General features: G+C 36.6%; 1 protein-coding gene across 6 annotated transcripts in view; it reads left to right on the top strand.

Moving 5' to 3' along the window:
* Positions 1 to 18,085, top strand: part of LOC127971766 (protein FAM13B-like) — a 43,665-nt gene that overhangs the window by 6,625 nt on the left and 18,955 nt on the right. For all 6 annotated transcript variants that reach the window (XM_052574992.1, XM_052574990.1, XM_052574989.1 and 3 more), the window contains exons 2-7: positions 762 to 920; positions 2,130 to 2,310; positions 3,684 to 3,893; positions 4,399 to 4,576; positions 5,266 to 5,410; positions 10,492 to 10,607. In XM_052574992.1, the coding sequence (XP_052430952.1) occupies positions 2,160 to 2,310; positions 3,684 to 3,893; positions 4,399 to 4,576; positions 5,266 to 5,410; positions 10,492 to 10,607 (800 nt within the window). In that variant the 5' untranslated portion in view covers positions 762 to 920; positions 2,130 to 2,159. The remainder of the gene's footprint in view (positions 1 to 761; positions 921 to 2,129; positions 2,311 to 3,683; positions 3,894 to 4,398; positions 4,577 to 5,265; positions 5,411 to 10,491; positions 10,608 to 18,085) is intronic.

Raw genomic sequence — 18,085 nt, 5'->3', positions numbered from 1 at the left:
GGTCCATCCTGGAACACACTTGGAAAAGTGCCATTCAAAAGAAAAAATATATATTTGAGTTCTTTTGAACTTACTAGTCATCAAAGAATCCTGGGGGGTGCATCAGTTTTCACAAAAAATACTAAGCAGTTTTCATCAGTTTTTTTTTTTGTTTTTTTTTTGAGTACATGAGAATATTTAAATTATTTCTGAAAATTCAGCTTTGCTAAATAAATACATTTTTACTATATATTTGAATAGAATATTAAGTTATTCTAAATTGTAATAATATGCTGTTTAACTGTATTTTTTTGATCAAATAAATGCAGCTCTGGTGAGCATAAGAGGCTCCTTTAAGAAACATTAACAAATCTTACAACCCCAGACATTTAAACGGAAGGTTTGTCATGTTTCTGGAATTCTAATTTCCTTGTTTAGAGTCTTGTAACACTTTTATTAACATTCCGTTTCCAAGAAAAATGAAGGTGATGCATCAAAGCTTTTAGTTGCACGATTGGAAACCTTATTTGGATTAAAATTCCACTTAGTATTAAATGTGGTTCATGTGATGCCATATGCAGCAGGGCGAGCAGATTGCCTGCCGTTTTTCTTCCTAATTGAGATTTAAACTTCACCAGATACGTTTTTCAGACCACAGATGTTCATAAGTGGATAAGTGGTTTGTAAATTTGCCCCAGCTAATATTTAATCAGAAAGTTTATTATCCGTTTTGATGCATCTGCTGATGCTGCTCTTTTCTGTGTGTGGTTTATTTCCTCCAGCTTATCCACTAAAGTCCTGAACAGGATTTGCGGTCCGTCAATGAGGAACTACAGGCTCATCTTCTGCCACAACCTAAAGCAGCCATAGATGAAGAATTTGTTTACTACTAGTGAGTGGAGCAGGAGATAAAGTGAACTTCTGGGAATTTGTACAACAAGGTAAGCTCTGCTGTGCCGAAAAAATATTCATACAATTCATATTACAGTCATTTGACCATTTGATTTGAGTAAAACTAGCATCATATCACATACACAGGACTGTAAAGGTATTCACGGCAACCTTTCAAAATAAAAGTCTGGTTTAATTTAAAGACAAGTATTTGCCAGAAATATTCAGCAGAATACATAGCTTACTACTACTACTAAAATGAAACAAACATAATTAAATAATAATAATAATAACACAACATTTCTTCCCTGTTTTATTTTTAATAGTAATTCCCCTTTGTTGACCAAAAAAAAAAAATTGCTTAATTTTCAATAATAAAAAAGAAAAATTAAATGAATGTTTTATGCTTTCATTTGATAACCAGAAAAATTTAAATACACAACATAATTTCTGAGGGGGGGAGGCATTTGAGAAGGCTATTTTAAGAATAAATGAATTAGTTTTATGCATTTAAATAATTAGACATGCTAAAACACAGAATTAGGTAACAATAAAACATATGGTGAAGAAAAAAAAATTCTAAACATGTAATTTTTGTTAAACCTTTAAAAAACTGTTGTGAAAATGTTTTAGGATTTTAAATAAAAAAATTAAAATTTTTGATTAATACAGTTAAATTTAACCATTGAAAAGGAGTTGAGAGATATTAAAACAGGGGGAAAAAAATGCAATCCAGAAAAATTTAAATGAAAAAAAAAAAACAAATTTGGGAAAAAATAAAATGGATTGCATATGGCCCTAAATCATACTTGCTGAGATAAGATGTGTGAAACCATCTGGTGTTGGCGTGAAGACATCATGTGTCCCGACAGATAGAGTTTCGATTCTGTGTACATTTCCAAACACTAATCAGAGTTTTTCCTTAACATGAACAGCTTGTTCGCTGTGTTTGTGTTGTTTGTGATGGAATTTGCATGTTGAAGAAGAGTCGCAGCCACCTGCTACCATCAACCAAATCAGCGTGCCGCATCTGACGGCTGTAGGATCCTTGCACATAACAGTCGCTCCACTTATTTAAGCTCTCCTCATCTCCACGCTCACACAGGATAAGAACCACCACTTCCGAGATGGGAGAGGTCCCGCTCCAATTTTCTGCTTGTTTTGTTCTTGTTGTCCGGAGTTGGTCGTTTGAGCTCACGCCCCACCCATGATAGCGTGTTTGTCCGATGTGACCTCACTCTGGGCATCTCTGTGCGCAGACGGACTGAAGCAGCTTGGCTGTGGAGGCGATGAGGAAGAGCCCCAATACTTCCCTCAGCGACTCCCTCAGCACGGCCAGAGTGTTCGGGATCCCCCTGGAGGAGGTGCAGCACAGCGGGCAGCCAGGAAATGAGGTCCCCCTGCTGGTCAGGAGCATCGTCGAGTACATTGAAGAACACGGTGAGTCGGGGGGGACACCTGGTGAATCATGGTACTTTCTTACTAACCTTTATGTGTCGTCACTGATAGAGGCATCATAGCTACTAAAATGACTCCAGGGATAGAAATGAAGATTCATTTTTAAAAAATAATTTAATTTAAAACTTCTTACTGACCCCAAACTTTGGTAGGTTGTGTAATTAGTATGATGTGATGTCATAATAATTGTATTTGCGTGTCTTCAAAACCCCTCTTTACTCTGAAATCTGCACCAAGGCTGTGTAACACATGAGTATATAGCTGCTAAATAAATGGTTTAAATATTTCTGTATTAATCAAAGTAGCACGGCATGCAGAGCATGACACTTTCATCTGATAAAGCCAAAAATGTTGTTTGGTTTGATTGTATGATAGGAGTGGCTTCCCTGTACTCCCAAAACAAAGATCTACTTCCTTTATTCTGCAACATCACAGAGTTAAAAGTCAAGTCTAAGCCCAAGGCATTTATAATACCACTGAATCAATACGGCGAGTCTCTCACCTACTAACTGCCGCACGTAGAGACGTAAATGCCAAGTCCTTCACCTTTTACTCTTTTTTTTTTCAATTACTGGTAATGGCAAATTGCTGAACTTCTCACTCGCACGTCCAGCAGACTGTGAGAATATTGTAAATTCTCTTTAAAGAGATGATGACTGCAGCCTGATGTTTAAACTGCAGCACAGGCAGGATGTTGAAACTACGCTGTTAAGTCCATTAAAGGGCTTTAGCTGCCGCTGTTGTCTCCAAACACCAGCTCTTCCTCTCTGAGTTCAGCACACTGGCAATTCTCCACCGTTTCATACGGAAGGATGTTTTTGTACTGAAGCTAATTTAGACATAACAGTGTGTTAGCTGTGGCTTCCCTCTCATGCGGTGGAAGAGTCTTATATACACACACACAGCACCAGGATCGGGAACCGAGACAGACCGGCAAATGCTGATTTGCCAACTGAGCTTTTAGAAAGCTTCCGATCTGATTTGGCAGAAATCTAGAGTTTAATTTAAAAGCACTTCAGTCAAGAACCAAGCCGTAAAAATATCCATTATGGATTTTATTCTAAACATTTAATTTGAAGAATGTAAACTTGTTCCGTCTTGAAATTAAAATATGCCACAGTTATACTTTTTTTTTTAAATAGGCAAGTGTGTTTCATCATCTCGTACATCTCAGAGAACTGATGTTATCATGCTAACAGATCTGACTGATGGGATTATGAGTTTAACAAGCAACTGCTCCGCTTAGTCAGCTGCTCTGTGCAATGATTCAGCGATTAGAGTCTCTTCGGTGAGATGTGTATACGTTATTCTGCCCGTAGGTTTGTCTAAGTGAGCTGTGTCTGTGTTTTTTGCAGGAGGGCTGCACCTGGGTCTATTTCTAGTGAACGGGAACGCAGAACGTGTGGAATGGCTCAGGCAGCGATACGACAGCGGCGTTGAAGTCAACCTGGAGAAGGAGGCCGACCTGGCATCGGCCGTCAGCCTGCTACGCCTCTTCCTGCAGGAGCTCCCCGAGCCCGTCATCCCTGCAGGCTTACAGGCGCAAATAATGCAGCTTTATCAAGGTGGAGAAAGCTCTGTTACCCTACCACCTGTCCGAATTGGCTTGATGAGATAACTCATCCAGAATGAAAATGACCCCATGATTTACTCATCCTCAACCCATCCTAGTTGTATATGACTTGCTTCTTTCAGACAAGTACTATCAGAGAAATGTTTAAAAATGGCAATGGCAGTGAATGTATGGTCGAGATTTTTAAAGCCCAAAAAGTGCAACCAACTTTCATAAAAAGAACTGAAAGAAGAAGGTTATATACACCCAGGATGGCTGGAGGGTGAGTAAATCATGAGGTAATTATCATTTTTGGGTGAACTATCTCTCTGCAAATGCTCGTTTTACCTTCTGGAATGTTCTGGCACCTTGACAGACTTTTAATATGATTGCATCATCAAAGCATGGCCATAGTCTTTCATGCCTTTACATCAGCCTGCTCAACTCATATCGTAATAAGTTCACGCCCCATGAACGTCCTCCTCGTTCTGACCATTGGTTTGTTTGCTCTCCTTTAGACTACAGCAGTGAGGAAGAGCTGGGCAGAAACATGAAGTATTTTCTTCAACAGCTGCCGCAGGTCAATTACAGCTTGCTCCGCTTTCTCTGCCGCTTTCTGTCTGGTGTGGCGTCTCTTCAGGAGGAGAGCTGGAGCATAGGAGCTCTCGCTGCCGTCTTCGGCCCAGACATTTTCCAGTAAGATGCTTTTTTAGATTCTGATAATTCACATTAGCTATTTTGCTTGCAGAAGAGAAGAGTCATTTTTTCCAGTGTAAGGCTATTTATAATAGTACATGCCCACTCACAATCTTCACAGTTTCGATTGTGTGGGAAACTCTTAAATAGGGTCAAATGATAAACAGAGCTAAGATGAATTCAAAGAGCAGGGAAGATGATGTTGATGTTGACTGTCGAATCAAAAATCAGTGAAAAAGATTAACGCTGAAATGTATAGTTTCTGCATGCATTAGGGGACGTTCACTCAGAACGCGTCTAAAAATCCCAGACGCAACAACATTTAGGAATGGTTTTTAAAAAAGCACAGTGCAGAATGCCTCCTTTACATTGAAAAACAATGGAAAAAACACATTCTGTGTGTACGGCCTCTTAGACTCACCAATTGGAATAGCATTAAGTTTTCAAACTGATTCCCAAACACTCGTTTCCTGTTAGATGGACACAGTCTTGCCCCAAACTCGCACTAATGGTTAAGAGTCCAGACGATTGGATACTCAAACAAACAGAACAATATTTTGATGATTTTGCACCAGAAAGTCAGCATTTACACCATTGAGGAAATCAGCATTTTAAGCTGATATAGAAGAAAGTATTTTACCATCAGAGAATGACACCCGTTTAACCCAATTCCGGTCTACGGTGTGTAGTTTAGACACGGATGCGGAGGATCTGAGAGAGCAGGAGTCGGTCAGCCGTATTCTGGCAGAACTGCTGGAGAACCAGGAGGAGTTCTTTGACTCAGAGGACGAGGACATTTCCAACACCAATGACTACAGCTCCATTAATGACCAGGTGAACTTTCTTTCCTGAGTGCTTCTGCAGTGCTATTTTTGACATTAGTGCTGCTCATCTGTATTCACACAAGATATTGTGAAAAAAACAATGCTATTTATTTAAAACCCATGAAAACTGACAAGGATGCATCATTCAATAAACCACTGATCTCTACCAGAATATATTGTGAATCGCTGCATGCATCACACAAAACACGGACACTAATAATGAATTAGCTTTGTCTCAGTGCTCTGCATATTACAGCAGCCAAGGAACTAAATTGTTGGATTCAATTAAAATAAAGTTTATTTGTATAGCGCTATTCACAAATCGTTTACAGAAAATATAGCTTTTACAATATTTTTAGTAGTAGCTTATCAGTGGTGACTGTGTCACATTGATGTGCATACGGCAGATTCAGATGTTTACAGTGTTTATTTAGAAAATAAATGCATATAAATTGTAGTGTGTCCATTTTCACATGTAATGTTTCTGAAGCAGTGTCCAATTAGAGATAAAAACAAAAATGCAAACAGATGCAGAAGTGAATTAAACAACAACTACATCTGTTACATAAGCAGATGTTGTATATGCAGTACATTTATCCCGGGGAAGCATCAAAGTTGTACATTTGTTTTCTAGATCAATAGGCTTAGTCTTAAATTGGTATTAGCTTTGTTCCTCATTAAACACTTGCCCAAACCTTGCAAATGCGATATTGTGATTTGAGTTTTAAAAGGCGATTATATACTTGTGCTCTGTGTTTGTTTAAAGCTTTTCAAATGTGTGCCGTTTGCCCCAGTTCCAGGTGAAGCCAGCGCTTTACACGAGCAGATGTGAAGCACAGAAAAAGGAAAAGCAGTTGTTATGTAATAGACTGAAATCTAATCTGAAAGGCGTGTCTCCTGTATTCAGTTTGCAGACTGCTGGTTCTCTCACAGTCATTTGTTTTAAATCTCATTTGGATGACACTCGCATCCTTTTAAGGAGCTCGAGATTTCTTACATCACCAGACTTTACATATCTGCTTTCTTTACATGCCCATGAAATGGTTAATAATGGGCTGTAAATTCTTTCCAAGTGACTTCTCCTTCTCCTTTAAGTCAGACGGGCAAAAAAGAGGAAACAACCTTTTTTGTGCAGAGACAATACTAACCACAGTAACATATTTGAGTGATGTAAGTTTGTTTCTGGCACCTGCGTTGGTCTTTTCATAACTTTCAGAAATTGACTGACCTGGGAAAGGTTCATCTAAACGACATAAACTGGAGAGCTGCCTTGCTGTCTAATCTCTATATAGGCAGCTGCCTTTTCAGTCAACACCTCAGCCGTCATTAAACTGCTCGAATGAGTGATTCCAACAGCTTTACATAGACGTAACTCACAACTGATTTCAGTAGACTGATGCAGGGATGACGTGTTTTTCTAGGCCAGAGGACAGGAATGAGTTGGCATTTCATCGTTTTGGGGGTTTTGAATGTGTTTTTGATTAAATGCCAGTCATATGGTATGTGGTTAACACAAGCTCAAGATAATTTCACATTTAATTCTATGACGTAAAAGTTATTTTTTCCAAATTCAATTTTATCTATCTATCTATCTATCTATCTATCTATCTATCTATCTATTCATCCAAATGCCATTTTTCTGGACTTTTATTAAGGGTTAAATTAAATTTTAATAGATAATTTTCAATAAAATCATGAAACTTATGCAATTTAATATCAGTTTACTAATCAGTAATTCTGTGTTCAAGCATGTCTAATTATTTGAATGCATGAAAACTACTCCATTTACAACAAAAGGGCCCTATGACATATTATTATTATTATTATTTTTTTTTAATTCTGTGTTGTGTATTTAAATTATTCTGGTTATCAAATGAATCCATAAAACGTTAATTCAATTTATATTTTAATCAAATGAAAATTAAACATAATCTTTTTTTAACAAACAATGGGGTTTGCAATTAAAATTAAACATGAAAGAAATATTGTGTGATTATTAGTGATGGTATTTTTTGTATTCATTCATCCACATTCTTTGGCACTCTGCATTATAGAGAAAATTCTATTTTTATGATTGGATTCCTCCATTCAATCAGGTTGAAACAGATCTTATTGATTTCAGTGGGTTCCACTGCAGGCATGCTTAGAAATACTAGACATTACAGTCTGCTGAAGGTGCGGGGATAAGAAACCGAAGGGACAGAAACCACTGTAAGCGGTATGAGGAAGGTCCTGGGTGACCTATCTGGATTCAGGCCAGTGCTCAAGGAGCTGGCATATGCTGAAATGAATATGGGCATAAATCACAGATTTATTTCTAAGTGTGTCCCGCTTGAGAGACTCCCCCAAACACTGGTCATATGCCTCACCCAGGGCTCAGTGAGATGACTTACGTAATTGTTTATCCGATGTCAAGTCTGGCGTTTAAATAAAGCATTCTGAAGTGACAGGGTTTGTTACATAAGTGCCTAAGATTAAATCATTTGGATAATTACGTATTACTAAGAGATTGGTTTTGGGACAGAGGTTGACGATTCTGTCCATGTAATGATGCACGACTTATTATGAGCCTTCAATGGTGACCGTGCCCTATTCTCTCTAGCAACTCTTGTTATTGTGTGTTTCTCATTCAAACTCTGAAAAGGCTGTGTCCTTTTTGTTTTTCAAATTCCTGTTTCCGCCCTGAAATGTTCAGACCAGCTGTGGCCAGACACAGAAATAAAGCAGGTCACCGTGCAGCGCTGCAGATCTTCACACACAGTTGCTGAGCCTGTTTTTCTGTTCCTCAGAGGCTGTGAGATGACTTCTCCATTCGTGTGGGTTGTTTTTCCTCTTTGGTTCTTGTATGTGGTTGACAGCGTTTTTACTAATTAATGAAGAGCGCCTTTAATTAGAGTCTCGGTCAGCTCTCTGCTGTTGGTTTTTGTATGCAGATGTTGTTGTGTAATCTGGAGGCGGCACATTAACAAACAAAGGACGAGTTTCTGCGTGCTTCAGCTTCTTGGACGTATTAAAACACCATGGATGAAGCTTTGAGGATGTTTCCCCCCACGCGTCAGTGTTTAAGACCTTGTGTGGTCGTGTTTGATAGCAGTAGTTACTAATAATGAAAACAGTGAGAGGCAGGGGTCATTTCCTTCACATCTGCAAGTTTTCCTTTGTTGATTTTCTTACAAAACCTCAGTTTTTGTGTCCATTGACGTCATCAGCGACTACATCAGTCCACACATTACCAATATTAATAATAATAAATGTTGTTGGCAGCATTATTTTTTGTTGTAATAATTGGTATTTTGTATTATTGTTATTATTAAGTTATAAGAAATAGAATAATGATAATGCATACATACTACAACAACTAACAATAATGATTATTATTATTGTTGTAGGCACTATTATTAGTTATAATAAACAATTAATAATTGTTTTAGTATTTTGCAAGTTTATATTATTATTAAGTTATAAAAAATAGAATAATAATATATAATATAAATACTACCACGGATAATAGTTATTGTTGCCATTATTATTAGTTATAATAAACACAATTAATAATAATTGTAGTGGTATTTTGTAATTTGTTTTATTATTTTTAAGTTTAAGTTATACAAAATAAAATAATAATAATAATAATAATAATACAAAATACTACTATTAATAATAATATTTAAAATTGTTGTTGGCATTATTATAAGTTATAATAAAATGTTTAATAATTGTATTGGTATTTTGTAATTGTATTATAATCGTCATTATTATTATTATTATTATTATTATTATTATTATTATTATTATGCATTTTGCCACTGATGTTATCATTATAATTAATACAAATATTATTTTTTTTAATACAAATATTATTATTATTATTAATATTATTAATTCTGATAATAAAAAAACAACAGGAGGACAAATCATTACAGACATTACACTGCATGTAAGTTTACGGCTAGATTTAAAAGCACATATTTTCAGAAGAAGCAACCAACTAGTATTTTACATCATCAAGTACATTTACTTTTATGCTTTTGGCACATTCATCCAAAATAAGTTTTACCCAATGTGACCCAGAATGCTACATAGATGTGCATTTTGAGCTGTGCTGTTGCTGAATAATCACAATGCATAGTCTTGTTGTAATTGCTTTTTCTTTAAAAAAAGCAGATCAAATAAATGGCGAGGTCCCTAAGGATTCCCACCTCTAAGATGTGCACTATAACACTCAAGTCTGGAGAAATATAATTTGAAAGGCAGGTAGAATTAAAGATCATAAAATAAAATGACTTAAAATTGCAGAATCTGGAGCTTAAGTGTCCAAAAGGTAAATGAGAGTGAAGTGTGGCTGGAAGCATATAGAGATGCTCTGCACGCTGCATGTGACTCATATCTGCACAATCGCTCAACAGCAGCCCGCTCGGCCAATCAGATGTGGAGGGAAATAGTTGCTATGGCAACATGGCAGCAATACTGCAGCAGATGCAGGGTGCATTTGATGGTGTGCTAGTGCCAAAGTTTGTCTGATATTAAATACTGTCAGATAGATTTACACACGGATGTGCAGCCTTGAACGCCGTGTGCCGTGCTTTGAATTCCCGTGACTGACTCTTAGCACATATTTCATCGAAACCTATTTTTCGCAAGACTCTTATGTTACGCAACTCATCCAAGACTTCAGGAAAACCACACTAGTGATAAACGCATGCCATCAGATAAACAGTGGAGGTCAAAATTATTCAAACACTAGTATTTTCACCAGCTAAAATGATTCTCAGTCAGTTATTTCTATCTTTTGCTGTAGTGTGTCAGTGGGAAATATCAGTTTACATTATATTACTGCGTTATATAACATCCTGTAGTTATCACAAACCACCGTACGCGTGATGTCACGAGTCAGCATGCGTGTAAATTAGGCTCCCTGCTGATAATCGGGATAAGTGTGGGGCGTTGCATAATGACGGGATCTCACAGGGCGTGAGATGTTGACATGTAATGTAATACTAATGATGAATTAGACATAAATGCTGCTGAAGTAGTGTCAGCAGGCCTGTGGTGTTCACATTTCCCTCTCTCTCTCTCTCTCTCACCCCATAGATCACTGAGCTCCTGGAGGAAGAGAAGTCGGAGGCTTGTGAGGAGCTCCCACGGGACGGAGAGGACGGTCCCTCCTCCCAGTCCCCTAAACATGCCCATGTCGCCCCCTCCTCCAGGTAAAAACAGTTTTAGAAACATCTTCATCTGGGATCTGTCTAGTCTGAGATCCCTCTCAGGCATCTCCCTGTGCAATTCAATATGAGAGCTTGTGTGTGTGTGTGTATATTTAAGGTACAGTAACACAAGTTCCCTTTACATAACCTCACATCTGTGCCACTCACCAGCTCTTGATATGAATCATTTGATTTTGTTAATGTAACAAAATATATTTTTTTTTAATATAAAGTAATTGATCTAAAGTGACAGCAAATACCGTTACAATGTTACAAAGTTTTTAAATGCATTCTATTCTTTTGAACCTCATCCAAGAATTCTGAAAAATGTATCAAAATGTCCTTGCTAATATTAATCAGTACTGCTGTTTTCAACATTGAAGATAATGAGTTACATTTTAAAATCAATTCACATAGAAAAGTTATTGAATTTTAATAATATTGCGCAATATTACTGTTTTACTGTTTTGTTGATCAAATAAATGTAGCCTTGGTGAGCAGAGAGACTTCTTTCGAAAGCATTTCAAAATCTTACTGAAATTCGATACTAAATGTTATGATGCTACAAAATGTATCATTATTCGGACAGTTTTTAGTTTCAGTTGAATTATATAGGCATGTTTTTAGCTTTTGCAGTGTGGAAAAGTGGACAATACTGTTCTGACAGTTCATGTAAACAAAATATTTATATAATTAAGAATGATTTAAGTATTTCTGGTTATTTGCTATGGATCTGTCCACGTTTAATGTTGTACCCTAAATGGGAGTTGACCTAAATGAACGAACAATAAACGAGTTAAGTGTGAAAAGTGTTTTTGTGCAAGAAAAATATGCATCAGGTTAAATTATCAGTTGCATGATCGAATAGTAACATAAAATACATATTTCTTTTTCAGTTGCTTTAGTGAATTTGGTTACTTTTTGTTTGCATGTTGCAGTTTAGCTTATTACTTTCCCTAAAGAATTGCTTGATTATATGAGTAGTAAATATGAGTAGCTTTTAGCTTTCTCAACACTGGTGTCTCTGACCCTAATCTGCCCGCTGTGTTGAGATCCATAACTGACCTATCAGCCGTCTGAGCCGTGATCTCTCTTGGCCTTTGTTCCTCTGAAGTCGATCAGAACACACTTTCAGAGGGTGACTTCAAACCCACAGCGTCCTAAATGTCAGATGGCCTTGCCTTGATGCCATGTTATAAAGCTAGCACTTCAGAGCCATACCAAGTCTATGAGTCTGACATCTGTTTTAATGTCTAGCTGTTTTTATAGACATGCTCTAGATTTTTAACTCGGTATGTGAGGGTGTGGAGAGTATGATTAATGGCTGTTTTTAACCTGTAGCTCTTCTTGTGAGACATCGGGCGGTCTGCTGAGAGGTGTCTGGTAAGATAACACAAAATGGATTGATAGCGTGTTTCTGTCTGACACAAGCTTAATTGGATAGGTGTTTTGGATTGAGACTAAATGTGAAACGTTCGTGACTCAAATCAGTGATAAGGTAACTGTGTTTGGACAGTCACTCCGTGTTTAAGGTGATTAAGTGCTTCAACCTGTAATCCTAATAAAATAGAGGGCCATGAGAGTTGGCATGTGACATTGAGAAATACTTGCTGAAGTGAGACAGATTTATATTCTTGCATTCTATCCAAAAAACCAATTTGTTTGGCTCTGCTGCTGTCATTGGTGTTGTTCCATTAACCGCTCCCTTCTAAGTGTTCTCAGAAGTGAGTTATTTATAACATTTATAGGCATTGCATCATGGAAATAGCATGCAAGATACTTTATTCACAATTGATTTTGACTTTTGACATTGCTTTTAGAACAATTTGACACTTTAATGAGTGTTACAAAATACAGACCACACCAAAATATGCGTCTTTTTCAAAAAAAAATTATGATTTCCTGTTGATACTTTTTAATGTTTTTGAACAAAGTCTCTTATGCTCACCAAGACTGCATTAATTTAATAAAAAATACAGTAAAGTTCAGAAATATTCATATAAATGTATATAACTGCTCTCAATTTTTAAATATTTCACAATGTAATGAATTCCAGTGATGCACAGCTGTATTTTCAGCATCATTTCTCCAGTCTTCAGTGTCACATGATCCTTCAGAAATCAGTATAATATACTAGTTTCCTTCTCAAGAAACACTTCTTATTATCAGTGGTGTTGATTCTTCTTATTCTTTTATTATTCTTATTCATTTATTATTATCAGCAAAAATAGTTGTGCTGCTTAATACTTTTGTGGAAACCCCAGATATATTTTTCAAGATTCTTTGATGAATAAAAAAAAATTAAAAAGAACAGTAATTAGTAGAAAATACATTTGTATATTATTTTTGTTATAGATAATTTTTTGTGTCATTTATAAATGCATTAAATATCACTTCTGATCGAATCAAATTATATAAAACAATCTTACATGATTCCAAATCTTTGAACAGTACTGTATATATATGGTCAGCTTGTTGCAATGCATTCTGACTTTGCTTTTTTGTGAAGGATACATGCTGTGCTGACAATAAATAGGTCTTAAAAGGCTTTTAAAAGCCTTTGTGTCAGGACCACTCATGTGATGCTGTGTAATGCCATTTTGGAAGGTTTCGGAACATAAATCTTGTGTGCATTTGTGTTGCATAAACAATGTTCCACACCTAAACAAGTTGAGACTATCTTCTGTGTGAGACGAAGCTCCACACGCCCTGTCTGTTTATTCCTATAAGGATCTTGTGTAGACTTTGCTAATCTTATTCTCTTTGAAGTGTTTAGTCTCTGCACGAACAGTTTTGGATGGAAGCTGCTGGAGTAAGTCCAAGTCAGACACAAGCAAAAAGCATGATCCGCAGGGAAATGGGCGGAGCAAAGCTGCTAATTAATCCGAGCACATCCAAACGCTCTGGGTCTAATAAGATGTTGATCAGTGCCAGGCTTTTAAAAGATTCGCCCACAGCTCTTTTCAGCACAAAAGCATTTGGATATTTTAACATCATTTCTTTCCAGTAGTTTTAGCACGTATATGAAAACATTTGGGCATTGTTTTTTCTTCCAAATCACCTTGAGTATTGCATTATTTGATGAATTTATTTGACGATTTGGTGATTTATTTGCTATGCAAAGATGATAGCCAAGCATTACAATTGCTGTTTGCATTGAAGGAAAGGCCGTGACAAATTCACTCAAATCATTGAAAATGGTTTGGGTGCAAACTACATTTTTAAAGTATGTCATGACCCTTTTAAGGCCAAGACGGCTTTCACATCGTAAACCTCCTTAAGGACATGGGCCGTGTCACGTCAGAGGCATTCAGAGGCATTATTTTTTTGATGCAGCGGTGCTATCTCTAATGGCCTGTCATTCACTGCAGTAACAGATAGCATTTTATAGCTTTTATGATATGTTACGAGGCATTTTTGCTGTGTCAGGATAGCAAATAATAAATGATTAACTTCAGAGAATGCAATTTGCTCCAAACAATGTGCTATAAATTAGGGATGGGCATTCGATTAAATTTTCTTAGTCGATCGTCGGGAGAATTAACGATCGACTATCGATTAATCATTAATATTTTTTATAATATAATTATTTATTTTTTATAATAAAAAAATGCAATGAATACAAAAATACAGCGTGTTTTTCCTTGGTGAGACCTTTATTACAAGATCAACTTGTGGCAGACAATTAAACTACGTTCAGGCAAACCGAACATATATGCGCGTGCATATGCAGTGCTCTAAAGCAGCGGAACCTGCAGCTGCTAGCAGGCGTTCTTAAACAGAGACCTCACTTGTTCCAAAATAATAATAATGATAAAAGAATCATGTTAAACAATAACATAAAAAAAAAACATTATAATACTTAGATCTGACAGATTTTGTTAAAATGTAACTCAAAACTATCCAAGCCAGAAGAAAAGGCCAGATATTAGCCTTCCTAACAATTACGCTAACGTAACAAATTATGCTACTTAAAGCCTCATGAAAAATAACTAACTTTAATAACTAGCATACAACTTCTGCACGAGTATACGAATTTTTGCTGAGAAATACCGCATGTTAACATGATCTGGTGTCAGACGCGACCGCAACCATGGTGACCGTCAGTCCAGCCGCCGAAAACACCCACTCTGAGGGAACTGACGTTGCCGGGATGCACAGGTACATCATTTGAGTCGTGGTCGAGTTGTACTTAAACACCCCATCGCAATGTTTGCAGTTAACTAGTTCGCTTTTTAAATCAAAATGGTCCCACGCCACACTTCGCCGTTACATCTTCATGATTATTCTTTGAAATCAAAACGGAAGATCACAGATAACCGAGTAGGGTGTCAAATATTGCACCCTGGTGGTAAAATATTTAATTGCTGCCACACAGTGAAATTCATTTAATTGCTTCAAGACTCGCACTACGCAACGCAACCTGCATTAGATAAAAAAAATGCTTTAGATTAATCGATAACAAATTAACATGATCGAGGAAAATCTTAACGATCAATTATCGATCGTCGATTAATCATGCCCATCCCTACTATAAATACTTTCCGGCCTGTATTTTCAGTTTCAAATTATATAGTCGGCATGTTTTTGTCAAATTGCTTTACTGTTGTATAATTTGGCATGCTTCTCAAATCATAAGTGAAGAACAGGTTATCCAACAGTCAAGTGGATGTTTATCAAGCTTGCCCCCATTGTGCCCCAGTGGAATCTGAAAGGGTGTCGCACATAAACCTAAATATAAGTGCTGCAATGTATCCTTCACCAGCTATGGAAAATACTTTCACGCAGCCCTAAAATAAGCATCAGTAGATTGGTGTTCTTGAGACATGTTGTTCAAGCTTTGGAACGTGTGAACCGTTTTTGACAGCATTGGTCTGTAGGTGGAAGGGTCAGTTACTACTTTCACACTGCCTAAAGACTGCCAACACAGCTTTACATTATAGATGGAGAGGCCGTCATAGATACTTTCACCCTCATGGAGAGTGCAGAACCGGGAAAACAAACAAAATTTTGAACCAGAAACAGAATCAAATTGTATAGTTCCGAACAGAATCGAAACCTTGTAATGGTTATTAACCGGTTAATAAAGTGATTTCATCGTTCCATTTAATATTTGAAATTTGCTGTCAACCAATCATGAATTCAAGTAGTAAGGCCTATGCAGATTAGATGTGAACTTATAAATCGCAATGTCAGTGCACTGATGTTGTGCCAAATTCTGTTAGAGTTTATCCGAGGATAGTGTAAATGGATTCAGCAGATCACACGCACCTGAAGAGCTTCTGTTAACGGATGAAACAGAATAAAACTGTAAAAAGGAATATATAAGTCTATACATTAAATATATTTCACTCAAATCATTGACAGATTAACAACATGAAAGAAAAAATGCGCCGAGTTTCGGTTTATTGTGACATTATCCGAACTCCGGTGTCCATGGAAAACAAAGATTTGTTGTGGAGAGAAGGGAACTTTATCTATGTTTATAGTCTTTTATAGTCTGCATTTTAGTTTTGTTTGATTATGGTTGAAGCAAAACTCTGCAGGATTAAGGCTCTACAGGACTGACGTTCACCACCCCTGGTCTATAGTTTGAAATAATATTGATAACTTTTTTAGAAGATAGTTGCCATTTTCCAGTGAAAATTAGAGTTTTGTGTCTTTAGTCCATGTTTATTAAGCCTGGAACACTAGGGGTGTAATGGTAAACATCTTTGTACCAAAAACCTCTGGTTTGGTATGCATATGATAAAAAAAAACTAGTATTCAGTTAACAGACACTGTTTTCCAAAGTGCTTGTGCATTCAGGTTGTACGTGTAATATGTTCATTCCCTTGGAATCCAACCTGTGCTGTAATCTGAGCAAAAGGAACACAAATTTCAACAGCTATCCCTCTGGTGCGCAATGTAGATTGCTCATTGATTGGCCTTTGTTGGGATTCAAACTAGTGGTCGACCGATATGTGTTTTTTGACTGTCGATGCCGATAACTTAGAAAGCAGGGGCCCCGATAGCCGATATCAAGCCGATATGATTTTTTTAATTATTTAATATTTAAGAAATGTAAAAATCATTTGACAATGGATTAAAAAATAAATGTGTAAAAGAAACATGTTTATACTTTAGATGACGACGACGAACAAGAGAGAGAAAGTGTGAGCACTGTGTGCACTCAGGTGCTGCCGCTCTCAGTGCCATCAAAATAAAAGTCCCACATCTAACACATCGGCCAAGCAGAAAAACGAATCGGCTGATGTCGATATTTTAAAAAAATAAATAAAATTTAAATATATCGGCCTTTGCAATATATCGGTCGACCACTAATTTAAACCTACAATCTTTTGGTTTCAAGATTAGATCTTCGTTCACTGTGGCACACTACAGTTTGAGGACCGTGGTTTATTGTGGCATTGGAGATGTTGGGACCTCCTGAACAGACCTGTGTCAACACATTTAAGTTTTCCCTCTGGATCAAGTCTCCTACTTTTCCCATGCACTCCTGTACTGAGCCATCAAAACAAGTGCAGTGTTGACTCGACGTGAACTCTTGGCCTATTTAGTCAGCCATTCATGGAAAGTGTAATAACTCATTTCCACTCGTCTTTTTAAGCGTTACCGCAGGCATCCAGCTACATTTATTGGGTTTCACCCTTCTTTTGACATCCTATCACCTGAGCATGTCGAACAGCAGGCATAACACGCTGGGAAATTTGATACTCGCTGTGACCGAGCTATCAGAGTACATGCCATGAAGACAACGTCTACATGACTCTGCCATCCTCTGGATCTCTCTGGTTTAATGGGGTTTCTCGTTCTCATATTATCTCATCCAAATTTCGTTGGGAATGAAAACTGGGTCATTTCACTGGTGACTGAAGTGGAAACTTCTAATTTTGTTTCCAGTTAATTGATACATTGCTCATCCTTAGACCTTCAGGAAGTGTTAAAGGGATAGTTCACCCAAAAATTATAATTCTGTCATCATCAACATTTCAATGGTAGCAATGAAAAATAAATAATTTGTCTTATTGAAACCAGAAAAAACGAAAATATTTTTTTTCATTTACCCTCAAAAATGAAACAAAATTAATTTATTAATCAACACTTAAAAAAAATAGTTGCATATAAATTTATTTAATAAAAATTTATTAATGGGTGTTTTTCATCTTATTAGGATGCAATAAAACAAATGCATGATATATTTTCAAAAGCATTGCCTTTTTATTTTAATGTTTGTATTCCCCAGGGTACAAAAAACATTTAGGGTTAGTTTTGTTTTTAAAATTGACAGAATCTAAAAGCTGAGACTTCTTTCATGTAAAAAGTGAAAATGTATTAATTTTTGGCCAAATGTTTAGTTAAATGCTCCTCTAGATGTGATTACAATGAATTAGAGGCTAAAAAGGACACAAAGTCTCAAAAAATCGATAAAAAACTTATTGAATGCTGTTTTTAAAAAAGCCAGATGATTGTTTTGTGTG

This window comes from Carassius gibelio, chromosome B14 (assembly GCF_023724105.1).
Source record: "Carassius gibelio isolate Cgi1373 ecotype wild population from Czech Republic chromosome B14, carGib1.2-hapl.c, whole genome shotgun sequence".
Taxonomy (NCBI): domain Eukaryota; kingdom Metazoa; phylum Chordata; class Actinopteri; order Cypriniformes; family Cyprinidae; genus Carassius; species Carassius gibelio.
This window is presented reverse-complemented; position numbering and strand designations above follow the sequence as displayed.